This window comes from Macaca mulatta, chromosome 12 (genome assembly GCF_049350105.2).
Source record: "Macaca mulatta isolate MMU2019108-1 chromosome 12, T2T-MMU8v2.0, whole genome shotgun sequence".
NCBI lineage: Eukaryota > Metazoa > Chordata > Mammalia > Primates > Cercopithecidae > Macaca > Macaca mulatta.
Genome location: NC_133417.1, coordinates 74,717,081 through 74,744,369, shown reverse-complemented (window position 1 = coordinate 74,744,369; position 27,289 = coordinate 74,717,081). Strand labels below are relative to the sequence as shown.

Here is a 27,289-nt window from a genome sequence, read left to right as displayed (position 1 = left end):
AACTAGAGGGTAACGAGCAGGCGATAGGCGGCGAGGACTGGCCGTGGGTCAGCGAGTAGCGCAGGCTTTGCAGGTGGAGGGGATGGGGTAATGAGGCCCCCAGGTGGCCAGCGGAACCCCGGCTCAGGACAAAAGTTGCAGCTCGGCGCCGGGCCGCTGGGCGGCGAACGCGTGCGCGCTTGCGGGCTGGCGCTTCCGGCCCCGGCCGAGGTGCGGGTCGCCCCAAGAGGTGTGTTGTCGTGGCGCGAGGGATCCTGGGGCTGCTCCAGCCACGCGCCGCCGCCGTCTCCTGGGGTGGTGTGGGTTACCCGGGAGGTGGGTCAGAGGCTCGTCCCGTGCCCTGCGTCCCGGCTCTCCTTAGGGCGCGTCTTCGGGTCCGGCCAGCGGTTCTGAAAAAGGGGAGAAGGTTGGGGGTAGGGAGGAAACAAAATCCCAGTTCAATAGATTTCTCCGCAGATCCTGTGCCTGCAAACCCTACGAGTCCATACTTTAAAACAAAATGAAGAAATTAAGGCTTAAGGAACTAGAGAGTCGCCTGCAACAAGTGGATGGATTCGAAAAGCCCAAGCTACTTCTAGAACAGTATCCTACCAGGCCGCACATTGCAGGTAGGGCGGCTGGTTCACCACGCCCCTGCTTTCGGCGTTAGTCCAGTCTACTCTGTGATAAAAATAGAACAGTTATTTGGATACAGATAATGTCTAGAGAAATTTTGCCCCAAGATCACCTAGTTAGGTCTTCCTTGACACTGCAGCTCACAGCACGCCCTCCACACACACACTCACTATCGTTTTACTGTCTGGTTTTCTGCATATCCCTTAACACTGCCAAACAGTATTTTTAATGTGTTTTTTTCTCTTCTCACATTATAATCTCTTTGAGGACAAGGAATTTGTTAGTCTCGTTCATACTTGAGTTCCCAGTGCCTAGAAGAGTCGCTGGTACTATTTAGGAGCTCAGTAAACATTTACTAAATAAGGATCAATTTCCTATTGCTACTAATTGCCTAGGCGAGGATTCTTGTGCTATACTCTGCCCTAGAAATGAATACCAGAGTTGATAGTGGAAGGATAGTTTAACAAAATCAGAGTATGTGCTGTATAAAGATGAGCATGCATATTAATTTTAACAGATTTTCTGAGTATTAGTGTTGTTGCTTCATGCCAGACACTGATACTGGGAGTACAAGAGAGAATACAGGAAAACATATATTTATGTTACCGAAGTCATTGGGAAGCCTTAGGGGAAAAAAATTTATTATTATTATTTTTTGAGATGGAGGTCTTACTCTGTCACCCAGGCTAAAGTGCAGTGGCATGATCACGGCAACTGCAGCCTTGACCTCCAGGACTCAAGTAATCCTCCTACCTAAGCCTCCTGAGTAGCTGGGACTACAGGCATGCACCATCACGCTGGCTAATATTTTTTATTTTTTGTAGAGACAGGGTCTTGCTATGTTGCCCAAGATGGTCTCAAACTCCTGGGCTGAAGTGATCCTCCCACCTTGGCCTCAAGAAGTGCTGAGATTACAGGCATGAGCCACTGAGCCTGGCCCCTTAGGAAAATTAATTTTCTGAGAGTACCTGCAAGGAGGAGTTTTTTCCAGTTCCAAAATAGTTGTTTCTAAGCTGCCAGTAAAAGTCAAGGAGGACACGTGTGTATTTACACTTAACTCCAAGATACTGTCATAATTCCAACCAAAAATTCACACAAAACTACTGTGTCTAGGTTAAGACCAGTTTTCTCAAATAATGACTTACTAGGTTTTTTTAGTGGAATCCAATTTAAAATATAATAACAATCTGGCCAAGTATGGTGGCTCATCCCTATAATCCCAGCACTTTGGGAAACCAAGGCAAGAGGATGACTTGAGGCCAGGAGTTCAAGATCAGCCTGGGCAACACAGTGAGACCCCGGCTCTTAAAAATAAATAAATAAATTAGCCGGGTGTAGTAGTATGCGCCTATAGTCCCAGCCGCTGTTACTAAGGCAGGAGAATTGCTTGAGCCCTGGAGTTTCAGGCTGCAGTGAGCTCTGATCCCACCACTGCACCCCAGCCTGGGTTATAGAGATAGACCCATCTCTGAAAAAAACAACAACAAAAAAACCTCTGGATCCTTGGGTATCAATGGCCAGCAGTCCTTGCTGGGTTCAGATATCTTCAGGGAAATGTCAGTGGTGGTGGTATTCATGTTTAACCTTCAGTATATCTAACACCCAGTAGTTCTATTATCAGGTCTCATTTGTAGATTATGAATATATATATGTCTGTAGACCATGAGTTTATGTGTCTAAAGGCTACATTGCAGAGCTTATGGTGCTTGTGTTCTGGTGACAAACTTGCTACAGCAAAGTTCTGTGGTTGGGTGCAGTGGCTCATGTCTGTAATCCCAACACTTTGGGAGGCTGGGGTGGGAAAAATCGCTTAAGCCCTGGAGTTCGAGACCAGCGTGGCAATATAGTGAGAACCTGTCTGTGTTTAAAAAAAAAAAAAGAAAAAAAGGTTTTGTGTCTTTGTGATGCTAATGCTTGTTTGATAGTGGTTTCTAGTCTTATAGATTTCACAGATAAGTAAAATTTCAAAACAATTTAGGAAACTGATACAGAGTTGCTAAATTTATGTTGACAAGAAAGGATTTTTTTAAAACCTATTTACTCTTAATGTTCTTTCAAAAAAATATTTCAGCATCAAAGAAAGAACCAATATGAGTGTATGGCAATGTTCTTAACAATCTGAGGAAAAACTAAACGTTTTGACTTTTTTTTCCATTTTACATCAGAGACTGGTCACAGTTTTGTCATTCTTGGCATTGCTAGCAGAGACTATTTTTTGAGAACCACTGGTGGGTATTAGCTTCCTTTATGGTGCCTCTTACTACATACCAAATTATTACACCTTATCTTTTAAAAAAATAATCTGGAATGGCATTTAGGGGAAGACTGAGTAATGCACAAATAAGATTTTAGTCATCAGCTTGCTTACTTATTCTCTAATTTTTTTTTTATTTTTTAGCATGTATGCTCTATACAATCCATAACACGTATGATGACATTGAAAATAAAGTCGTTGCAGATCTAGGATGTGGTTGTGGAGTACTTAGCATTGGAACTGCAATGTTAGGAGCAGGGTACGTAATGCAATATATACTATTTGGGTATTGGGTGGCTTTAATAAGGAGCATCAATGGGATTAACTGAATTATATTTATGAGACTCCACAGAATGAGATACAGGGAGCAAAAATCTGATACTGAATACATTTTGAACCGGCAGAAGATCTAAACAAACTACAAAATATAAATAAAAATGGTAAAAGCAGCAGTTCCTTTTATACAAACCTGAGTTTCCAACCCCTGCCAGGTTTGGAAATTATGCTATTGAAAAGCAACACTTGACCAGGCACAGTGGCTCACGCCTGTAATCTCAACACTTTGGGAGGCCAAAGTGGGCAGATTACTTGAGCCCAGGAGTTTGAGACCAGCCTGGGCAACATGGTGGAACCCCATGTCTACAAAAATACAAAAATTAGCTGGATGTGGTCCCAGCTACTTGGGAGGCTGAGGTGGGAGGATTGCTTGAGCCTGGGAGGTCGAGGCTGCAGTGCAAGATGGCATCACTACACTCACCTGGGTAGCACAGCAAGATCCTGTCTGAAAAAAAAAAAAAAAGAAGAAGAAGAAAACACTCACTCTTACTTTGCTAATTGGGTTAGAAAGATACATGATTAAAAAGAAAAAAGCTAATTTTGGTTTTGTTTTTCCTTGGGAGCTATAAATCGCCACTCTTTGTGTGTGTTTTGTATTTATAGGTTGTGTGTTGGATTTGACATAGATGAAGATGCATTGGAAATATTTAATAGGAATGTGGAAGAGTTTGAGTTAACAAATATTGACATGGTTCAATGTGATGTGTGCTTATTATCTAACAGAATGTCCAAGTCATTCGATACAGTGATTATGAATCCTCCCTTTGGGACCAAAAATAATAAAGGTTTGTAACAAGAATCGGGTATATTGGTATATTTATAGAAAAGATTTTAAAGCTATTTTTAAGGCCAGGCGCAGTGGCTCAGGCATGTAATACCAGTGCTTTGGGAGGCTGATACAGGAGGATCTTTTGGGGCCAAGAGTTGGTAGCCATCCTGGGCAACATAGTTAGACCCTGCCTCTACACACACACACAAAAAAAAATTTTAATTTGCCAAGTGCGGTGGTGTGCCTATGGTCCTAGCTACTCAGAAGACTGAGGTGGGAGGATCACCTGAGCTCAGGTATTGAAGGCTGCCATGAGCTATGAATGTGCCACTGCACTTCAGTCTTGGTAACAGCAAGACCCTGTCTAGAAAAAATAAAACAAAAATAAAAACCCTTTTTATCACTGACTGTTTGGGCTAAGTGATTTTATCACTCTTCATTAAATAAACCAAGGCTAAGTGATTTTATTACTCTTCATTAAGTAAACCAATCTCTTACCTGTGTAATTCTTATAATTTAAATTCCAATTTGTTTAGTGCATGGCTAAGAAATTGAGTTTTTCAACTTTTGTTTTTACAGATTTGTATTAAGTAAACAAAGATAGTCATGTCATTTATTGTATATCTCCCATTTGCTTTCAGGAATAATTTGCCTAACCTTTATGAATGAATATGAAACATATAAAGAATTTTATACTTTTAGAACCTGTTTTTTAATGTCTTAACACACCCAAGGGTTTCTACATGTGCCCACCAGTAACAGTGACTCACTGTGGCTGTTAATTTTGTGGGTACTGTGGGCAAGGAAGTTAGGAAGTCAGTGAGGGTAGGAAAAAACATGCATAGTTTAAAAAGTACCCTGCCCCCACCAAGAGGATTCTGAATACTACTCTACGCGTTTCCTTCTCCCCTTTTTGAAAGTCATTAATGTTGGAATATAATACTAAATTTTTTACTTTATCCTTATTTAACCAAGACAGTGAAATTCTGGTTTTATCCTACCAACCTTAAAATAATATTTTGATAGTTTATTTGTACCCTTATTGCTGAAAGATTTCAAGGTGGCTATTTTGAAGTTTGGAAGAAAATGTTTCTAAATCCTACTAACTTAATCTTCTATTTTGATAAGAGGTAAATAGGAGGTTTTTTTCTACTCTTCACAGGGACAGATATGGCTTTTCTAAAGACTGCTTTGGAAATGGCAAGAACAGCAGTATATTCCTTACACAAATCCTCAACTAGAGAAGTAAGTTCAAATCATCTGATACTCTGTGGCATTTATTTTTAAATTCATGACAGTGTTTTTAGGATTTGCTGTGAATACTAGATAGCACAATATCTATTTCTCCTGACCTTTTTGACATATGAAACTTAGAACTAAATTTTCTGCTTAACCAGCTAGCATCTGATTGGCCTTTTTCTGAGCTATAAGACTTCTTTCCTCAAAGATTTTTTCAGACAGGAACTGTTGCCAGAAGAGATACTATAACTCAGGAGTAGAGAAGTGTGTTGTAACTAGGATTATGGTATGTTTTGGTTTATGAGTAAGTCTTAGTTGATCCCTTTTGCCCCATTGTCCCCGTGTGGCCTGATGTACTTAAGGGAGGCAATAAGGCCAGGTTTTCAGAACACTGAGCCTGGAGCTAAACAGATCTGAGTTCAGAAATCAGCTATTCTATTATTACTTTTGCAGCATGTAACACACGGAGAGGTGTATAAGTTGTATTCCAGGAAACTGGGGGGAAGGGCAGTACATTTTTTTAGTGTCAGTATAACACGGTGGTTAGGAACGGAGATTCTGAAGCCAGACCAGAATTTCTGGGTTCAGATCCAAGCTCTGCTGCCTCCCAGCATTATCTTGGTCAAGGTAATTGAGCTTCATCATCAAGGTAATTGAGCTTTTTGTCATCTGTACTATCCTCACCTGTATTCTAAGTGTAAGGGACTAAGAGTACCCAATAATTCATAAGAATTGTGAGGATTACATGAGTTAATATTTACAAAGCACTTAGATCAGTGTCTGACATGTGTAACTGCTATGTGCTAGCTACTGTTATTTAAATCATACATGTATTCAAAGATTTTAAAGTGATTTTGTAGGAAAAATAGTTAATTCATGTAAATACAGTGTATAAGAACTCAGTTGGAAATAATACATTCTAGTTACATGGTAATCTGATAACCTTTTAAAAAGCATAAAATATAACAGCTAAAAAGAACTATACTGCTAACAAGTAGTGGTACATGTAGGCAAGCAACAGGACACAACATAGCTAGTAAATAAATCCTCACTATATATGAAAGCAAACACCAGTTAAACATTGGTATCCAAACGTGTGTCCCCAAGAACACCCTCAGGTTTGATGATTCACTAGGAAATCTCATAGGACTCAGCATATAGTCTTATTCATGGCTATGATGTATTACAGTGAAAAGATAGAGAGCAAAATCAGCAAAGAGAAAGGTGCATTAGGCAGAGAATGGGGGAAACCAGGAGCAAGCTTCCCGAGTCTTCTGCCAGTGGAATAACACAGGACACACTTAATTTTCCCAGAATGAATTATTGATAACACACGTGAAACATTGCCAACCAGGGAAGCTCATTAGAGACTCAGTGCCCAGGGCTTTTATTAGGGACTGATCATGTAGGCAATTCCCTTTCTGACACATACCCAAATTCTAGACTCCTAGTAGGAAAACAGGTGTTCAGCATAAACAGTGTTAGGCACAGTGAGACACTATTATTAAGGGAGTAGGGAGTGGGAACCTTCCCAAAATCTAAGTTCCTAATCTCCAGCCAAGGGCCAAACTTGTAAGCAGGCCTTTCTAAGGATAAGCAGCCAGGCCTGCTGTGAACTCTTTTCTGCACAGCTTGGCATAACATGAATTTTTTTTTTAATTATACTTTAAGTTCTAGGGAACATGTGCATAACATGCAGGTTACATAGGGATACATGTGCCATGTTGGTTTGCTGCACCCATCACATTAGTTATTTCTCCTAATGCTCTCTCTCCCCCAGCCCCCCACCCCCTAGCAGGCCCCGGTGTGTGATGTTCCCCTCCCTGTGTCCATGTGTTCTCATTGTTCAACTCCCACTTACGAGTGAGAACATGTGGTGTTTGGTTTTCTGTCCTTGTGATAGTTTGCTGAGAATGATGGTTTCCAGCTTCATCCATGTCCCTGGAAAGGACATGAACTCATCCTTTTTTATGGCTGCATAGTATTCCATGGTGTATATGTGCCACACTTTCTTAATCCAGTCTATTATTGATGGACATTTGGGTTGGTTCCAAGTCTTTGTTATTGTGAATAGTGCCGCAGTAAACACGTGTGCATGTGTCTTTATGGTAGCATGATTTATAACCCTTTGGGTGTATACCCAGTAATGGGATTGCTGGGTCAAATGATATTTCTAGTTCTAGATCCTTGAGGAATCGCCACACTGTCTTCCACAATGGTTGAACTAATTTACACTCCCACCAACAGTGTAAAAGTGTTCCTATTTCTCCACATTCTCTCCAACATCTGTTGTTTCCTGACTTTTTAATGATCGCCATTCTGACTGGTGTGAGATGGTGTTTCATTGTGGTTTTGATTTGCATTTCTCTGATGACCAGTGATGATAAGCATTTTTTTCATGTGTCTGTTGGCTGCCTAAATGTCTTCTTTTGGGAAGTGTCTGTTCATATCCTTTGCCCACTTTTTGATGGGTTTTTTTTTTTCTTGTAAATTTGTTTCAGTTCTTTGTAGATTCTGGATATTAGCCCGGTGTCAGATGGATAGATTGCAAAAATTTTCTCCCATTCTGTAGGTTGCCTGGTTACTCTGATGATAGTTTTCTTTTGCTGTGCAGAAGCTCTTTAGTTTAATTAGATCCCAATTTGTCAGTTTTGGCTTTTGTTGCCATTGCTTTTGGTGTTTTACTCATGAAATCTTTGCCCATGCCTATGTCCTGAATGGTATCGCCTACATTTTCTTCTAGAGCTTTTATGGTTTTGGGTCTTACATTTAAGTCTTTAATCCATCTTGAGTTAATGTTTGTATAAGGTGTAAGGAATGGATCCAATTTCAGCTTTCTACATATGGCTAGCCAGTTTTCCCAGCACCACTTATTAAATAGGGAATCCTTTTCCCTTTGCTTTTGTCAGGTTTGTCAAAGATCAGATGGTTGTAGATGTGTGGTGTCATTTCTGAGGCCTGTGTTCTGTTCCATTGGTCTATATATGTTTTGGTACCAGTACCATGCTATTTTGGTTACTGTAGCCTTGTATCATTTGAAGTCAGGTAGCATGGTGCCTCCAGCTTTGTTCTTTTTGCTTAGGATTGTCTTGGCTATGTGGGCTCTTTTGGTTCCATATGAAATGTAAAGTAGTTTTTTCCAATTCTGTGAAGAAAGTCAGTGGTAGCTTGATGGGGATAGCATTAAATCTATAAATTATCTTGGGCAGTATGGCCATTTTCACGATATGGTGCTCTACACTTTCAGAGAAACTTCTCTAGTGACGAACTATAGAAATGATCCCTGAAAGTATAGTCTTGGCATAACATAGATTTATAAAACTCAGTTTTACTGCATGAACTGAATTGCCCATGTACACAGATCTCTGCCAAATGGTTTCTAGGATACCTAGCTGTATAAATGAAATAATGCTACAGAAACCATATGAGAACATTAGACATCTTTGATAGATTTCTGAAATAGTCATGCATCCTTTAACAACAGGGATATGTTCTGACAAATGTATTCTGAGAAATGCATCCTGAGGTGATTTCACCATTGTGCAGACATAGAGTGGACCACTGAGGCTCTGTGGTTAGTCTATTGTTCCTAGGCTACAAACCTGTCAACCTGTTACTGTATTGAATACTACAGGTAACTGTAACACAATGGTATTTTTTTAAATCTAAACATATATAAATACCAAGAAGGTAATGTGTTGTGCTATGATGTCAAGATAGCAACATCACTAGGCAATAGCAATTTTTCAGCTCCATTTATAATTTTATGGGACTACCGAAATATATGCAGTCCCTAGATAACCCCAAATGGCATTATATGGTGCATGAGTAGCTTTCTATCACTTGGATTTATTGTATGATTTGGTTCAGATTGTTAAATATATTGAAATTGATTTCTTACTTTCAGACTACTATCCATTCAATTGAAATTTTTATAAGGGTCTAGATTCTAATGAAATTTTAAGCTTAAAAACTCAATATCAATTATTAGTAAAAAGCAATTTTAAAAAATCATTAAAAATCAGCTCATAACAACATATTGTTTATGTTCAGCATGTTCAAAAGAAAGCTGCAGAATGGAAAATCAAGATAGATATTATAGCAGGTAAGACAAATCTCAATCCTAATATCCAAAAGGGCCAACATGCATTCGCCCAACCAAAACTTTCATGCAGGTGCTGAGAAGATCTACTATAAAGTATGCTTTGCAGTGTGGCAAAATGTGCATGATTGGTAATAGATTGGAAATGGAGTAAAAGCAGAGTGATCACTTCGCTTAAGACTGTCCTAATTTATGCAATTTACTGAAAATTTCTAATAGCACTCAGGTATTTGGTCACTCCAGACTCAGGCGGAACACTGTATAGCAGCACAATGGCTAAAAACATGGGCTTGGGGCCAGGCATGGTGGCTCACGCCTGTAATCCCAGCACTTTGGGAGGCGGAGGTGGGCAGATCACCTGAGGTTTAGAGTTCGAGACCAGCCTGGCCAACATGCTGAAACCCCATCTCTACTAAAACTACAAAAAATTAGCCAGGCATGGTAGCGCACACCTGCAATCTCAGCTACTTGGGAGACTGAGGTGGGAGAACCGCTTGAGTCCCAGAGGCAGAGGTTGCAGTCAGCCGAGATTGTGCCACTGTTCTTCAGCCTGGATGACAGAGGAGACTCAGTCTCAAAAAACAAAAACAAAAACAAAACAAACAAACAAAAACGTGGGCTTGGATTTGGTCAGATCTTGGTTTGAAATTCATTCATGGAAAATGCTATCAGATTATTTCCAGATAATCTTTCTTTTTTTTTTTTTTTGGGAGACAGAGCCTTGCTCTGTTACCTAGGTTGGAGTGCAGTGGCAACCTCCACCTGCCGGGTTCAAGCGATGCTCTTGCTTCAGTCTCCCGAATAGCTGGAACTACAGGCGTGCACTACCATGTCCGGCTAATTTTTTTATCTTTAGTAGAGACAGGGTTTCACCACATTGGCCAGGCTGGTCTTGAACTCCTGACCTCAGATGATCCTCCAGTCTCTGCCTCCCAAAGTGCTGGGATTACAGGTGTGAGCAACCGAGCCTGGCCTCTAATTCCATTCTCTAATTGCCCCTGGAATCAAATAACATTTATCTTTTTCTTCTAAATATCAACACTATGAGTAAATCATGTTTAATACATTTTTATTACTAAATTGAGTAATAGTCACAAACATCAAAACAGGAAAAGCATATAACTAGAAGCTAATTATAATCTAAGCCCAAAATAAGAGTGCAATAAGGGAACATGTTTTTTCACAATAGACAATGAATTGCCACTGTAGTGTTAAACATACACCTGGATATATTACTGTTCATAATAATAATGTAACATATACATCTGTTCATCTTGCTGTTATTTTCAGTGTTGCATTACTTAGACAGTTTTAGGGGTGTTTTTTCTGTTTTTGTTTTTTGAGATGGAGTCTCCCTCTGTTGCCCAGGCTGGAGTGCAGCAGCACGATCTTGGCTCACTGCAACCTCCACCTCCTGGGTTCAAGGGATTCTTCTCCTGGCTCAGCCTTCACAAGTGGGTGGGACTACAGGCGCACCACCACACCCAGCTTTTTTCTAATTATTTTTGGTAGAAACGAGGTTTCACCATGTTGGCCAGGCTGCTCTTGAACTCTTCACCTCAGCTCATCTGCCCGCCTTGGCCTCCCAAAGTGCTGGGATTAGAGGCGTGAACCACCACACCCGGCCAGTTTTAGGTATTATATGCAGTATGGAACACCTTAGAACAGTCCCAGTAGTATACCGAGCCAGAGCCTTGCTCCTCCAAATGTTGTCCTCAGACCATCAGCATTAAAATCCCTGGGATTTCCTTGTTAGAAATAAAGAATTTCAGGCCGGGCGTGGTGGCTCACGTCTGTAATCCCAGCACTTTGGGAGGCTGAGGCGGGCAGATCACAGGTCAGGAGATCAAGACCATCCTGGCTAACACAGTGAAATTCTGTGTCTATTAAAAAATACAAAAAAATTAGCCAGGCATGGTGGTGAGCACCTGTAGTCCCAGCTACTCTGGAGGCTGAGGCAGGAGAATGGCATGAACCTGGGAGGTGGAGCTTGCAGTGAGCCCAGATTGCGCCACTGCACTCCAGCCTGGGCGATAGAGCGAGACTCCATCTCAAAAAAAAAAAAAAAAATTTCAGGCTCCACCCAGACCTACTGAATTAGAATCTGCATTTCAACAAGATCCCCAGGTGATTTGATTGCACATTAAAACTTGAAAGCTGTGACATACAGGAATAGACTACTGCCATCCCTCTAAAATAGATCAGTAGTAAAGAGTTTGGAGAATCTACATTATTCTTTAGAAGGAAGAAATATGAAAAACTAGTTTTCGTTTTAGAACTTAGGAGGAAAATGGGTACTTACTACAATTATTAAACTCTGGGTAAGAAAATTTTGAAATAAGCATGGTTATTATGAGATTAAGTTAGCTACAGACCATTAGGAAATTAAAAATAGAAAGGTGCCATCCTTTTCATAGGATTTACTTTTTGGTCCACTTTTTATCCTTCTAAACTCTTCACTTGTAACCTCAAATTTCAGTATAAATGGCCATAATAACAGAAATGCCAAGCTGCCATGGCCAATGCTGGGAATATAGCAAGTCACTACTTGGATAAGTTAAAGGTTCTAAAATGTTCAGTTTACCAGCACTTAATACTTGTCTTAGTTTTTTTTTGTTGTTGTTGTTGTTTAGTCAAGGGTGGTAAATGCTTGGAAATATAATTTTATCCTTAGGTGGCTTTTGTTTTACAGAGCTTCGATATGACCTGCCAGCATCATACAAGTTTCATAAAAAGAAATCAGTAAGTCTCTTGATTTTGGCTGGTCTACATTCGGTATTGAAAAGTTTTCTGGGCCGGACGTGGTGGCTCATGCCTGTAATCCCAGCTACTCGGGAGGCTGAGGCAAGAGAATCGCTTGAACTCAGGAGGCGGAGGTTGCAGTGAGCTGAGATTGCCCCACTACACTTCAGCCTGTGCAACAGAGTGAGAGTCAGTCTCAAAAAAGAAAAAGGAAAAAAAAAGAAAAGCTTTATGACAAGTAATTATTTCTAGTGTTATCAACTTTCCTGTGTAAATATAGAAAGACAGCCTAGGAGACACCATAAATGGCCTGTGGGAAGGGCCCATGGTCAACAGCTAATATTCTAGTTCTTTATTAAATGCTCTGGGTACAAAAAGAAAAAAAAAAAAACTGTTTTTGCTCTTTTCATATAGCATATATTTTATTAGTTTGTACTAATACATTCTCATATTACAAAGGCAATTTAATGGAAGAATCTTCCTTTTGATATTTGAACATCTGAAATAACACAAACAGAACTATACATTCAAAGAAATCTCATTTGCATAACAAAAAGACAAGTTAAACAACAACAAAAAATTTTTCCTTTCTCACAGGTGGACATTGAAGTGGACCTAATTCGGTTTTCCTTTTAAAAGCCCCCGCAAACAAAAGTAGTTTAAAACCTATTTAAAATGAATAAAAAAATTGGTTTACTAAACTACTGGTCTCCAGCACCATTTTCTGTTTTCTGTTGTTTGGATGCAGGTTCTTCTTTGTCTGTTTCTTCTCTTGCTCTTTTCACAGGTCCTATAACGTAACAATTAATTTTTGTTAAATTCAACGTAAGTACTGCTCTATTTTAATACTGAGTACAATTACTAATAATGATACTGTTGAAAAAGATGCAACAACTTCCTTGCACCAATGAGAAAAGGCTTTTCTCTTAGTACAGACCTGACCTCTAGATTCATCTTCCAAATATCCTGTCCCTGACTTATACAACAGCATAACCAAGGTAAATCATAATAATCCAAGACTGGCACTTATCCAGAAGTTGAAAAGCCAAATCCCTATTCTCTGGCAAATCATTTATTTATGGAAGTACAAATTTTCTCATGAAACTACCAAAGGACTTAGGAAAAAACTTACCAGTTGCACCATTTTCATCATGTTCATCATCACTAGCAAATTTCGTTTTCTTGCCCTGAAACTGTACTTTTCCTTTACCAGACCCAGGCTGGGCAGCTTTATTACCCTTTCCTTTTCCTTTAAATCTACGACCTGTAGAGACACAATTGAGCACTCTGTAAAGAATTTTTTTTTAAGTCTCTTGTCAATGTTTTTGAACACTGATTAAAGTTTTTGCTCAAGTAAATGGGTTCAACAACCAAACTGTTAAAGAAAAATCAGAATAAATGACCTTTTGACTTCCATTTGTTTAGGGATTCCTGTTGGTCTTCTATTATTTTTTTCAGTGCTTCTTTTTCCACCTCTCCTTCTAGTACTTCCCAAGTCACTTCTTTGTTCCTTAATTGTAGGTTACCGTTATTTGCATCTTTGGCTTTACCCAAAGCTTCCTTGGCTTTTTCTTTAAATAGAATTATCCCCTATATCAGAGACAGAAAACAAAAGCCATACCCTTAGTTTTTTAGTCCCACAATTAATTTCTTTGTTCAAAGTAATTTTTTCTACCCTGCAAACCTTCCATGCCTTTACCAGTTTCAATGAACTTTACTGAACAGTAGAAAAGGAATGCTACAGAAGTAAAACTGCAATAATCAATATGAACAGTTATTCATAGTATAATTCAGAAACTATCCGACATCACATATAGTGACAATAACAACAAAGTAAACGATCAAGTAGAAACTAGTATAATTCAGAAAATATCAGACATCACATCTAGTGACAATAACAACAAATGATCAAGTAGAAACTAATAAACACAATTTTAAAAATTGCTTTCTACTAATTTTGTCTAAGTTTCTACAGATTTTCAAACTGACTGCTAAAAAGCATAGGAATGTTTCCAAACCTCTTTTGCTCCTCTGACGAAGTCTATCCATTTTATTTCACCATGATTTGAGAAAAGTATGTGTAAATCTTCTCTACAGGTCTGATCATCTAAATCACCTGAAAATTTCAGCAAGCATCCAATCTTTTCTTCTAGAGATTTCTATAAAAATATACAAAGCGATCAAAAAGTTTCTTAAAAGCAACAACAGACCATAAATGACTGACACCACATTATAGCTATACAAGAGCCTAGAAACCAAAATGCTATTTTAAAGTAGTTTCTCTTGCCTAGGCAGCAAGAGCGAAACTCCATCTCAAAAAAATAATAATAATAAATAAATAAAGCAGTTTCATAGTGTTGGTGTTTTCCTTTGTCATCCTTTATCCCAAAATGGCTTTCAATATTATTTGATCTCTTATACAACTGGCATTTAGTTATAAACTACATAAAATCTGGTTATTAAACTATCTTGGAAAATAATTCCAGGCAGTATTTATCATACTTTAAAAATTTTTTAGGCCAGTTGCAGTGGCTCATGCCTGTAATCCTAGCACTTTGGGAGGCCGAGGTAGGCGGATCACAAGGTCAGGAGATGGAGACCATCCTGGCTAACATGGTGAAACCCCGTCTCTACTAAAAAAAAATATACAAAAAATTAGCTGGGCATAGTGGCGGGTGCCTGTAGTCGCAGCTACTCAGGAGTCTGAGGCAGGAGAATGGGGTGAACCCAGGAGACGGAGCTTGCAGTGAGCCCAGATCGCGCCACTACACTCCAGCCTGGGCGACAAAGCAAGACGTCTCAAAAAAAGAAAAAAAAAATTTTTTTTTAAAGAGTCATTATTATTTTCCCCAAATAAAAAATTTTACCTGTAACTTTCTAAATGGAAATACACATCACTATCTTATTAAGTCAAAAATAGCTGGGCGCGGTGGCTCAAGCCTGTAATCCCAGCACTTTGGGAGGCCAAGACGGGCGGATCACGAGGTCAGGAGATCGAGACCATCCTGGCTAACACGGTGAAACCCCGTCTCTACTAAAAAATACAAAAAATTAGCCGGGCGAGGTGGCGGGCGCCTGTAGTCCCAGCTACTTGGGAGGCCGAGGCAGGAGAAGGGCGTGAACCCGGGAGGCGGAGCTTGCAGTGAGCTGAGATCTGGCCACTGCACTCCAGCCTGGGCAACAGAGCGAGACTCTGTCTCAAAAAAAAAAAAAAAAGTATTAATCTATGATTAGAATCTTTAGAAGTTATAGGAGGACATTTTCTCATAAACATAAGTTCTAGGCATAAATGAACTTTTTCTGAATATTTCAAAATATATTTTCCTGTGTTTTATTATATTCTTTATTTTTAGACAGGGTCTCACTCTGTCACCCAGGCTGGAGTGCAGTGGCATGATCTTGGTTCACTGCAACCTCCACTTCCTGGGTTCAAGTGATTCTCCTGCCTCAGCCTCCCGAGTAGCTGGCATTACAGGCATACACCACCACGCCTGGCTAATTTCTGTATTTTTAGTAGAGGCGGGATTTCACCATATTGGCCAGGCTGGTCTCGAACTCCCAACCTCAGGTGATCCACCCACCTTGGCCTCCTAAAGTGCTGGGAATACAGGCGTGGGCCACTGCACCCGGCCTTTTCGTATTTTAGAACATATTTCCTATCCTTAGTGTTCTCTTTTCCCTCAATATAATACCTGTGCAATGACAACTATAGATAGCTTTGCTTACATATTTTCTTGAAAAAGTCCTCAGACTTAAAAGCTATTCATTTAACTATGAATTACAGATATACTAGATAGCAGTAATATATACTTACCATTTCAGCATCTTCTTCTAACTTTTGTTTTGCTTCTTGCTCTCTACAAATAAAAATATCATAATTATAACATACTTCCATTTACTATATAAGAAAATTAAGTCCTAATAAAGTTAACCAATCATGATCACTAAACTTACTTAACCAAAGCCAGAAGTCCTTAGGTTTTTTTGATCGTCCAATGCTAGACTGCAATGCAATTTGGCCCCGAAATTGTCAAGGCAGCTTAAGATCGCAATGTTTCACTAGCAAAGAGAAAGGTCTACTGCCACTATTTCAGAGCTCACCAACTATATTTCTGTCAGAGCATTAAGGAATTCAAAGTATGTCATGATTAGTTCAACATACTTACTGTTTAGCTCTTAATTTAGCTTCCACTTTGTTTTGTTTTCTTTCTTCATTTTTTTTGGCAAAGTAATCATCCCTAAAGAACACACAGTACAGAGGCTAAGTTCACGAGAACAAAGTTAAGACCGCAGATTATTTTGAATAACTTAAGCCATGGCACAGCAATAAATGTTGCATACATTTACTATCAACATAATCATCAACTAAAAATCCAAAATATGCCAAGGAAGTTACTCTCATGTTGTTTTAAATAACAGCTTTACTAAGGAAAAATTCCATGTGCCACAAAATTCACTCTTTTAAAGTGTACCTTGAATGTTTTTTTAGTATATTCAGTTGTACAACCATCACTACTAATTTCAGAACATTTTCATGACCCCAAAAAGAAACCCCCTATCCATTAGCAACTTCATGTTGATTTTCATTTATCATTCATGTATAGGGGGAAAAAAGTGTATCAGAAGTCATGCAAATAATATTGCAGTTTTCTATAGTGTTAATTCCACAAAAGGAGAAAATTCTAAAATCCCCAAGATCCAAGAATAACAGCAATTATGAAAACCATGTTAAGTAATTTTTGAGGAATTAACACTGATACTATGACTGACACTATGACTGTGATCCATCACAGTGCATCTCTAAGTCAATCAGGTTTAGTATATACCATTTAGAAGACCGTAATGCACTAAAATACTAAAAATATTGGCCTTTCAGGGGATGCTACTTCCATGCTCCTTACCCTAGCGTGTCAATTCCATATAACTAAAAGGCCAGGAGAAACATCAGCAAAAAGACTTACTTGAAAAGTATTAGCAGGTCTGTTTCTTTGTACTTCTGGTCAGGGGTCTCTACAAACTTCTTAGCAGATTCAATGCTATCAAACACAACAAAAATTGATCCCTATAAAAAGGAAGGAAAATATTTTTTAAGTTATTTCCCATATATTCTAAAACTACAAAAAGTCTGTATTATCATACCTTAAATGCTTTATGCAATGTTCTTCTCATCTGAATATTTAGTACTTGACCTTTATCTTCTAACCATTCTTTTATGTCATCAAGAGTTGCATCAGTTGGGAAGCCTTTCTGTGAAGAGTGGGAAGTAATGTACAAATAACAAATAATGACTTCTCAGATAAACAATTGGAGAGAATTTGATTCATTTTATCTTGAAATGAACACGGGATATACCTATCTATCTCTATTTATCTTTGTTAATCACTTAACAGCCTTGTTTAGGAGCCACTACTCTCCAGTGCAATAAAAGTGATTCATCTGGTATTTGCTTCAAAATAATTCAGTTGAGGCAAAAATAAAACAAGATGATTTGCATGTTCTGTTAATAACTAGTAAAGCTGGTGATGGTACATTATTGAATCTATTTATATACATCTGAAATTTTCCATAATAAAAAAACTATTTAAAAATATGCTAAAGAAAATTGCAATCAAGTTTAGCTGCTGATAAGAACAGCTAACATGCAGTTGGTGCTTAGAATATGTCAAAGATTTGATCCAATGGTGTATTTTTTTTTTCATTTAATTCTCACAACAGTTCTACAAGGTAGAAAATATCCACGTTTATGAAGATAAAACTTAGGACCAGGCATGGTGGCTCACACCTGTAATCCCAGCACTTTGGGAGGTCAAGGTGATTGAATTACTTGCACCCAGGAGATTGACACCAGCCTGGGCAACACAGGGAGACCCCTGTCTCTACAAAAAATGTTTAGCCACATGTGGTAGCATGCGCCTGTAGTCCCAGCTACTCAGGAGGCTGAGGTGGGAGGATCACTTGAGCCCAGGTGGTCAAGACTGCAGTGGACCATGATCAAACCACTGCATTCCAACATGAGCAACAGGATGAGATTCTGTCTCAAAAACAAAACAAAAAGAAACTTAGGTTAAGAATATTACAAAAGGACATAAAGTAATTAGTGAGGCTGTGATTCCTGAGCCCTTATTCTTCCGTACTTTACTTTCTAAATAAATGTAAGATGTTTAAGTGCATCACAGGCCCACTTACAATATAAACAGATCTGTTTTTTACATCATTTTTATACTCATCAGTCACTTCAGGTAGGGGTTTGCTTGGAGACCTTCTGATTTTAGTTTTATCTTCACTGATTTCCATGAGTTCTGCCTTGGATTTGCTCAATGCTTCCACAATTACATTAAAGTCTGTTGTTAGACGGTTCAACCTGAAGAGTACATATAAAAATGTAAGACTCAGCAGTAGCACTCACTGTAAACAGAAAACCTAAAGATTATTTTTAAAAGCTTGTTACCTGTTGAATTTTATCATTATCTCCAAAGGTACCCAGCCTTCATCCAGTTTTATCTGTTCCTTTAGAAACTTGTCCCGTGGCAAATTGAAGTCGCCAAAATAATACTGTGAGATAATTACAATGTATTTCAGAATACTGTATAATATGAACTCTAATCCTGACATTACTCTACAGTACCAAGTTCTGTTATTTAAAAATACATGTCAGGCCAGGCGCGGTGGCTCAAGCCTGTAATCCCAGCACTTTGGGAGGCCGAGACGGGCGGATCACGAGGTCAGGAGATCGAGACCATCCTGGCTGACACGGTGAAACCCCGTCTCTACTAAAAAATACAAAAAACTAGCCGGGCAAGGTGGCGGGTACCTGTAGTCCCAGCTACTGGGGAGGCTGAGGCAGGAGAATGGCGTGAACCCGGGAGGCGGAGCTTGCAGTGAGCTGAGATCCGGCCACTGCACTCCAGCCTGGGCGACAGAGCGAGACTCCGTCTCAAAAAAAAAAAAAAAAAAAAAAAAAATACATGTCATAAGTTACAAAAGGCAATAAACATTTTCCCCAAATATATGATAATAAAATGTTTACAATACAAATTAGCAAAAAGATAAAACTAAAATGTCAATTATTAAAATAGTGTAAGTAACAGATATGTCAATAGACTAGAAAACCTTAAAGAAAAATATATTTAAAGATTATATGAAAAGCCTCTTGCAAATCAGTGTGTAAAGAATAGATGGTTAAATAAAAAGAACTGGAATAAATTGATTAATCACTCAATTTTTATTTTTATTTTTCTTTATTTTTATTTTTTGACAGAGAGTCTCACTCTCTCGCTCAGGCTGGAGTGCAGTGGCATGAACTCGGCTCACTGCAACCTCCACTTCCCAGGTTCAAGTGATTCTCCTGCCTCAGCCTCCTAAGTAGCTGGGATTACAGGCATATGCCACCACGCCCAGCGAATTTTTGTTATTTTTAGTAGAGACCCAGGGTTTCACCATGTTGGCCTTGAACTCCTGATCTCAAGTGACCTGTCTACCTCGGCCTCCCACAGTGCTGGGACTGCAGGCATGAGTCACCACACCTGGCCTTCTAATTTTTTTAAATTAAAAAATAAGGGACAGGGGCCAGGCATGGTGGTGCACACCTGTGATCCCTGCACTTTGGGAGGTCAAGATAGAGACCACCCTGGCCAAGATGGTGAAACCACATCTCTACTAAAAATACAAAAATTAGCTGGGCGTAGTGGCGCACACCTGTAGTCTCAGCTACTCAGGAGGCTGGGGCAGGAAAATCGCTTGAACCCAGGAGGAGGAGGTTGCAGTGAGCCAAGATCATGCCACTGTACTCCAGCCTGACAAAAGAGTGAGACTCCATCTCAAAAAAAAAAAAAAGTTGGCGGGGGGTTGCGGGGGTCAGGAGTGCTGGTTCATGCCTAATCCCAGCACTTTAGGAGGCTGAGGTGGGTGCATCGCTTGAGTCTAGGAGTTCAAGACCAGTCTGGGCAACATGGCAAGACCCCATCTCTACCCAAAAAATAAAAAAATAAAAAAAAAAAAAAAGGCCAGGCATGGGTGGTACGTGTCTCTAGTCCCAGCGCAGGAAGCTGAAGTGGGAGGATTGCTTAAGCCTGGCGGGTTGAAGCTGCAATGAGGCATAACTGTGCCACTGTACTCCAGCCTTGGAAACAGAGTAAGACGTTGCCTCAAAAAAACAAAAAATTAAACATTTATCAAATTTAACCATAGAGGTACTCTCAATATACACGCAAAGGAAAAACCCAAGTATGACTATTTGGAATGCCAGAAGTAACAAAAAAAGTAAAAGACAAATTTGTCAAGAATTCTTAAAAAGAAGAAGGGTAAAAAGAGAACACCCTAATAGAAAATAGTTAAAAGGTATTTTATTGGCCTCGCATGGTGGCCCAAGCCCATAATCCCAGCACTTTGGGAGGCTGAGGCAGGTCAATTTCTTGAGGCCAGAAGTTTGAGACCAGACTGGCCAATGTGGTGAAACCCTGACTCTACTAAAAATACAAAAAATAGCTGCACATGGTGGTGCACACCTGTAATCCCAACTACTCAAGTGGCTGAGGCACAAGACTAGTTTGAACTCAGGAGGTGGAGGTTGCAGTGAGCCAAGATCACTGCCACTATACTCCAGTCTGAGCGGAAAGCAATACTGTCTCTCTGTCTTAAATAAAAAAAATTAAAAAAAAAAAAAAAGACACTTTATTTTTCGGAGGTCGGGTCTTGCTTTGTTGCCCAGACTGGAGTGCAGTGGTGCAACCATAGCTCACTGCAGCCTGAAACTCCTGGGCTCAATTGATCTTCCACCTCAGCCTTCCAAGTAACTAGGACAACAGGCACATGCCACCATGCCCAGCTAACGATTTTTTTAAAAATTATAAAAAATAGGCCAAACGCAGTAGGCTCATGCCTATAATCCCAGCACTTTGGGAGGCCAAAGCAGGCGGATCACTTGAGGTCAGAAGTTCAAAACCAGCATGACCAACATGGTGAAACCCCGTCTCCACTAAAAATACAAAAATTAGCCGGACATGGTGGTGTGCACCTATAATCCCAGATACTTGGGAGGCTGAGGAATTGCGTGAACCTGGAAGGTGGAGGTTGCGGTGAGCTAAAATCACACCACGGCACTCTGCACTCCAGCCTGGGAGATAAGAATAAGACTCCATCTCAAAAAATAAATAAATAAACTACTATAAACTAAAAAAAGTCCAACTTCATTTCATTATTAATCAAAGAAATACAATTTAAAGCAATGAGACAGCATTTTTCATCTAACAAACTGGCTTAGATTAGGAAAAAAACCAAGACTACCTAGTATTGACTTGAACACAGAGAACTAGCCATGCAGGTAAGATGTAAATTGACAATTACCAGTGTTTTTTTAAATGTGCATAATCCTTGAGCCAGTATGGCTCCTTCTAAGAATTTTACCTTGAAAAAAATCAATAATAAAAATGTTTACTAAGATTTATATACAAGAATATTTGTCAAAGAATGATTACAGCTAAAAAAATTAGAAGGATCCTTCGTTTTATTTTTTATTTTTTTATTTTTTGAGACGGAGTCTCGCTCTGTCGCCCAGGCTGGAGTGCAGTGGCGCGATCTCGGCTCACTGCAAGCTCCGCCTCCCGGGTTCACGCCATTCTCCTGCCTCAGCCTCCCGAGTAGCTGGGACTACAGGCGCCCACAACCGCGCCCAGCTAATTTTTTGTATTTTTAGTAGAGACGGGGTTTCACCGTGGTCTCGATCTCCTGACCTTGTGATCCACCCGCCTCGGCCTCCCAAAGTGCTGGGATTACAGGCGTGAGCCACCGCGCCCGGCTGGATCCTTGGTTTTAAAGAGGAGGATGAAAAAATTATTGATTACAAAACTTTTCTCCACAAAAATGCATCCTATGTTTAGCGGGGGAAAGGGAAGGAAATAAAATTGTTAGAAATGTACCACTGTGGTGGGGGATGTTTTTAAAGGTGAAGGCACTATGCTTGTGTGGAGGCAGGGGATATATGGAAAATCTCTGTACCTTCCACTCAATTTTGCTGTAAACCTAGAACTGTTGTAAAATATAAGGTCCACTAAAAAAATAAAAATTAATATGAGCATGAAGCAAAGTGTCAAAAGCTTTTAACCTTGATTACCTTAGAAGAGTAGGATTTGAGAGCAGGTTGTAGGAGAGATGTAACCTTTTCTATATACATCTTAGTATTGTTCTAAGTATTAAACACAGAATGAGTAATTTCTAATTTTTCTCCCCACAATCATAAGGAAATTAATATTAAAAAAAAGGAACATAAGACATTTTAAATGCAGAGGTGCAGCTTAAAAAAAAAAAGAAAAAAAGCAGTTCAGAGAATTGCAGAAAAAACCCACACCAAACAATATGATCTGAGGGATTCCTTAGCAAGAACATAAGTTTAAAGATAATTTCCTATGCAACCATTATTGATATTGTAAAGATTTAAAGGTTTTTTTCTTTTTGACTTTAACTGAACAAAGAACGATTTGCAAATCAGGAAGCCTCCCCAGCCAGAGTATGCTCACAAAGACTCTCAAGTTTCTTCCCCCTGACCCCCCAAAACAGTATCTCACTCTGTCATCCAGGCTTGAGTGCAGTGGTATGATCACAGCCACTGCAGCCTCTACCTTCTGGGCTCCATCAATCCTCCCACCTCGGCTTCCCAAGTAGCTGGGACTACAGGCAAACCGCTAACACACTCAGCTAATTTTTAAAAATTTTTTGTAGAGATGGGGCCTCATCATGTTGCCCAGGCTGGTCTCTAACTCCTGGACTCAAGCCATCCTCCTGCCTCCGTACTGCAAAGGTACTGAGGATCACTTGAGGTTATTACGTTAACATAAACATAATACCTAAATTTGAAAAAATGCTAAGAGGAGTTTGAAAACAGATACTATATTAAAATTACTGGCCAGGCACAGTGGGTCACACTTGTAATCCCAGCACTTTGGGAGGCTGAGGTGGGCAGATCACCTGAGGTCTGGAGTTCGAGACCAACCTGGCCAACATGGTGAAACTCCGTCTCTACTAAAAATACAAAAATTAGCCTGGTGTGGTGGCGTGTTCCTGTAGTCCCAGCTATTTGGCAGCTGAGGCAGGATAATCATTTGAACCCAGGAGGCAGAGGCTACAGTGAGCCGAGACTGTTGTAGTGAGTCAGGATAGTGCCACTGCACTCCAGCCTGGCCAACAGAGTGAGACTCCAGCTCAAAAAAAAAAAAATACTATATTAAAGTTACAATAGCTGAGAACTGACTGGGCAGAAAAAAACTACGAAGATCATCAAAAATATAGTGTTATTTAACAGGGAAGGTACTTTACCAAGGACTTTTATGTTACTTATGTGTCAGGCATTCTTCTAAGTACTTAACATTATATTCACTAATCCTCCAAACTACCTTATGAGGAGGGAACTACTATTATCCTCATTTTACATGGGACTAAGAAGCTAAAATTTTATATGAGACTATGAAACTAAAATTTTAAAAAGATTAAGTAACTAGTTTATAGTGTTACCTTTTGAAATGTTTGTAACATCTTAAGTTTCACAACCTGGCTCCACCAGTATAAAACTGTATGCTATTATATGTTCATCTAAGAATCAAAGGCAAACCAAATGTTGAATATGTCCATATACTGAAATGAAATGTTCTTTCTGTATTTGTGTTGCGGTCCTACATTTTCTTTCAAGGAACTTGTTTTTGCAGTTTATAGCACAGGAATCATACCTCAATTTGATGACAGATTTTGGCCTCCAGGGCAGCCATCTTTTCATTATCACCATTTTCAGCCATTGTGGCTATCTGTAAAATTTCCCAAATTAGCATAAAGTTATTTTTTTATATAAAACTCAAGACTAGAAAGAGAATGTTTACAAAGTATTACTATCCCATTGTTTTCTTAAAAAATCAGGAATTTCTGTTTTCACAGGTTGTTTATTTACTCAATTCTCAAATATCTCAACGAAGCAACACTTTGGAATAAGTGATGAAAAAATCTAAAAACTATAAAAAACCTCTCTCTCTTTCAGTAAATCACTACCCCATCTTCTATAACAAGAAACTGTTTATCTCACTTGGCTGGTCAAGAAAGATTTACGGAAAAAAACTCCAATCACTTACTAACCATTTCCAGCTTTAAACAGATATCTGTCAGTATGTCACCATGGCTCGCTGTACACTTGTTTGGTTTGGTTCACTTTCTTTTTTCTTTTTTGGAGACGGAGTCTCGCTCTTGTTGCCCAGGCTGGAGTGCAATGGCGCGATCTCGACTCACTGCAATCTCCGCCTCCCAGGTTCAAGTGATTTTTTCGTCTTAGCCTCCTGAGTAGCTAGAATTACAGGCACCCGCCACCTCGCCTGACTAATTTTTGTATTTTTAGTAGAGACGGGGTTTCACCATGTTGGTCAGGTTGGTCTTGAATTCCTGACCTCAGGCGATCCACCCGCCTCGGCTTCCCAAAGTGCTGGGTTTACAGGCGTGAGCCACCGCGCCCGGCCTTATTTCTTTTAAAATGCAGTCACAACTGACTTACCCAAACCTTGTATTATAACTTTTAAGGTGAAAAACGTTACAGTTCCTTAGATACTCTATGCTCAGGAACACACGAAAACAAAAATGGGAGAATGTGGTCACACTAGCAAAACATTAAACTGGGGAGTATGCCTACTAATTTACTAATACATTGGATAGCCAGTTTCCTGTTTCGTATTCCTGACATTAGCATTGCAGGAAAAAAAGGAGGCTGTGCTATTGGTTTGCTAGAAATTACAAACCAAGTCTTCTAATTACAAAGTACTTGCCTCTAGGACTCTACTAAGTCACCCAGTCATCCCAATTGTACAAAAGTTATGTGAACAAATTATCAAGAATATTGCCATTAGTTGACTCTAGTTATGAACTGATGTAGGTACACTTCTTGGAAACATCGCCTGACACACTGCAATTGCATTCGCTACCCTGGATACACATAGGAAGCACTTGCAACGGGGTACTGCGTGATCCACATCCCCCTAGAGAAATTATTCAATTTCATGCATTGTCTTGTCTATCACAATTTACACTCCTAAGTTACCACAGTGATCTAGAGGCCCCTACAAAGCAAACGATGAAATAAAAGAACTATTTAGAACTTGCAAAATCTATTTGGCCTAATTTTGGAAATGCGCTTCATCAGATAATTTTCCAGAATGCACGACTGTAAGTGAAATATTACCCACGTTTTCCCGTTTCACACCGAAACCTGATGTGAGCGATGAAGGCCCTAACAGACCAAGAGTGACACTGGGGTACATCTGCGGCCCAAAGTTCTTTGGCCTCCAGTCAGTCCCATAGGCTCCACAGAATCCTCCGACGTTTACCCGTAACCACCTCCGCAGAAACTTACAGAGATGGCCAGAAGCCTTCGGTGAGACCAGAACGCGGTGGAGGTAAAAAAAACCGAAAAGACGCAGTGGGGATGGGGGCAGCCACAGTCCCGTCTCTCAGCAACCGCGGAACTGCCTGGGCACCAGCCACATGCGGGGAACCCCAGGATCCCGCATTCCTCGCGGGGGCGGCCTCGCCGCCGCCCGCGCCCCCTCCGCTCCGCCGCCTCCGGCTGAGGCCCACGCGGCGCTCGGCCTGAACGTGAGGAAGGCGAGGGAAGGACGGACGCCGCGAGAAGCAGTAAGGAACGAAAACGCGCAGTCGCGCACCAGCAAAGCGGGCCCTTATTGTAGCTTCTCATTAGCCACCAAGAATTGCTCACCTTTAAGGTTCCGGCCCACAGAGCCGCGCCACAGGCTCACACACAGGAACACCAACGACTCCACTTCCCAGCTCCGCCGGCCGGCCTAAAGCGCTCCAAGAAGATGGGGACCGTCCCAGCAGCCCTTGCGGCCTGGGTGGGCGGGGCCAAGGACGAGCTGGAGCGGTCCCTGTGCTCTGAGCATGCGCGACTGCCGGGGCCTCCCAGGGACCCTGGAGTCCCCGCCCTCAATCGCAAACAGATTGGGTTAAAAAGTACCGCAGGGTATAGGGGAATGGCTGCTAGTTTGTGTTAGTATAAACATTTATTTTTAAGTATTTCTGGACGGCGTCTGTACCCCAGCCCTTCCTTTGGCCCTCCATTCATATGAAGTGTTTTGGGTTTCTCTTCAGATCTTTTCCAAAGATGTGTGTGAATACACACACATATCGTGTAGTAGTTCTCAAAAAAAAAAAAGGACAAGTGAAATTTTAAAAAAAAATCAAAGATCCATGTAATCTCAGTTTTGAAGACAGTACAGTACAGCGTGTAAAAACTGGGTGTCTGGAATCAGACTGCCTGCTTCAAATAATGGTCCTCCTCCTGCTGTGAAACTGTGATCTCGGGCAAGTTGTTCAACTTCTGTGTTCCTCAGGTATAAATAGGACCAATAATAAATACTACCTAGTTCATACAATTGCTGTAAGTATTCAACTTGATGCAATATTGTCAACCTAAAGGGAAAAACTGAGGCAAAATTAGTATAAGTAGACAGTTTATTTGAGCCAAGTTTGAGGACTGCCACGTGAGAGCATGGATTCAAATTGCTCTGAATATATGCTCTGATTAGCAGCCCTTACAAGTAGATTTTTAAAGAAAAAAGAAGAGGCAATTCCTAAGTTGTTTACCAATAATTTACATTACAATAACATAAGCTATTGATTGGCTATACATTGTTCTTTGTATCACAAATTCCAAGAACATGAAAATGGATGAAGCAGGTAGTAAGAAACATAGTGACGTTAAACAATTGCCCCCCAAGCATGGTGATTAATATAGTTTAGTTCTCTGTCCCCACACAAATCTCATCTCAAATTGTAATCCGCATAATCCCCAAGTGTGGAGGGGAGGAACCACACACATGGTGGGAGGTGATTGGATCATGGGAATTGTCAGGCCTCTGAGCCCAAGCCAAGCCATCGCATCCCCTGTGACTTGCACGTATAGACCCAGATGGCCTGAAGTAACTGAAGAATCACAAAAGAAGTGCAAATGCCCTGCCTCGGCTTAACAGATGACATTGCACCACAAAAGAAGTGAAAATGGTCGGTCCTTGCCTTAAGCGATGATATTATCTTGTGAAATTCCTTTTCCTGGCTCATCCTGGCTCAAAAAGCTCCCCCACTGAGCACCTTGTGACCCCCCCACTCCTGCCCACCAGAGAACAACCCCCCTTTGACTGTAATTTTCCTTTACCTACCCAAATCCTATAAAACAGCCATACCCTTATCTCCCTTC

The 27,289-nt window shown here is 40.2% G+C and overlaps 2 protein-coding genes and 1 pseudogene across 14 annotated transcripts; 1 reads left to right on the top strand and 2 right to left on the bottom strand.

Annotated features, from left to right (window-relative positions):
- The first annotated feature begins 20 nt into the window (after positions 1-20).
- Positions 21-12,758, top strand: METTL5 (methyltransferase 5, N6-adenosine). Of its 12 annotated transcripts, none has more exons than XM_077957173.1 (8): positions 192-229; positions 457-608; positions 3,014-3,128; positions 3,929-3,990; positions 5,137-5,219; positions 9,267-9,318; positions 12,008-12,057; positions 12,655-12,758. In XM_077957173.1, exons 2-8 carry the CDS (start codon positions 500-502, stop codon positions 12,691-12,693), a joined length of 510 nt encoding a protein of 169 aa, XP_077813299.1. In that variant the 5' UTR covers positions 192-229; positions 457-499; the 3' UTR covers positions 12,694-12,758. The 12 variants fall into 12 exon arrangements, with proteins under 12 accessions (XP_077813297.1, XP_077813298.1, XP_077813295.1 ...); XM_028830826.2 differs by having other exon boundaries at positions 11,990-12,057; XM_001105118.5 differs by having other exon boundaries at positions 3,809-3,990.
- LOC114671667 (small nucleolar RNA U3) lies at positions 8,434-8,512 on the bottom strand (annotated as a pseudogene).
- SSB (small RNA binding exonuclease protection factor La) lies at positions 12,452-25,889 on the bottom strand. 2 transcript variants are annotated; one of them, XM_015110335.3, is made up of 12 exons: positions 25,430-25,889; positions 23,772-23,846; positions 18,506-18,609; positions 18,244-18,418; positions 17,197-17,304; positions 17,019-17,119; positions 16,224-16,295; positions 15,872-15,914; positions 14,076-14,216; positions 13,461-13,647; positions 13,190-13,321; positions 12,452-12,847 (listed from the first exon to the last, which is right to left on the bottom strand). In XM_015110335.3, exons 1-12 carry the CDS (start codon positions 25,769-25,771, stop codon positions 12,759-12,761), a joined length of 1,569 nt encoding a protein of 522 aa, XP_014965821.2. In that variant the 5' UTR covers positions 25,772-25,889; the 3' UTR covers positions 12,452-12,758. The 2 variants fall into 2 exon arrangements, with proteins under 2 accessions (XP_014965821.2, XP_014965820.1); XM_015110334.3 differs by having other exon boundaries at positions 25,793-25,889.
- Between the last annotated feature and the right edge of the window lie 1,400 nt (positions 25,890-27,289).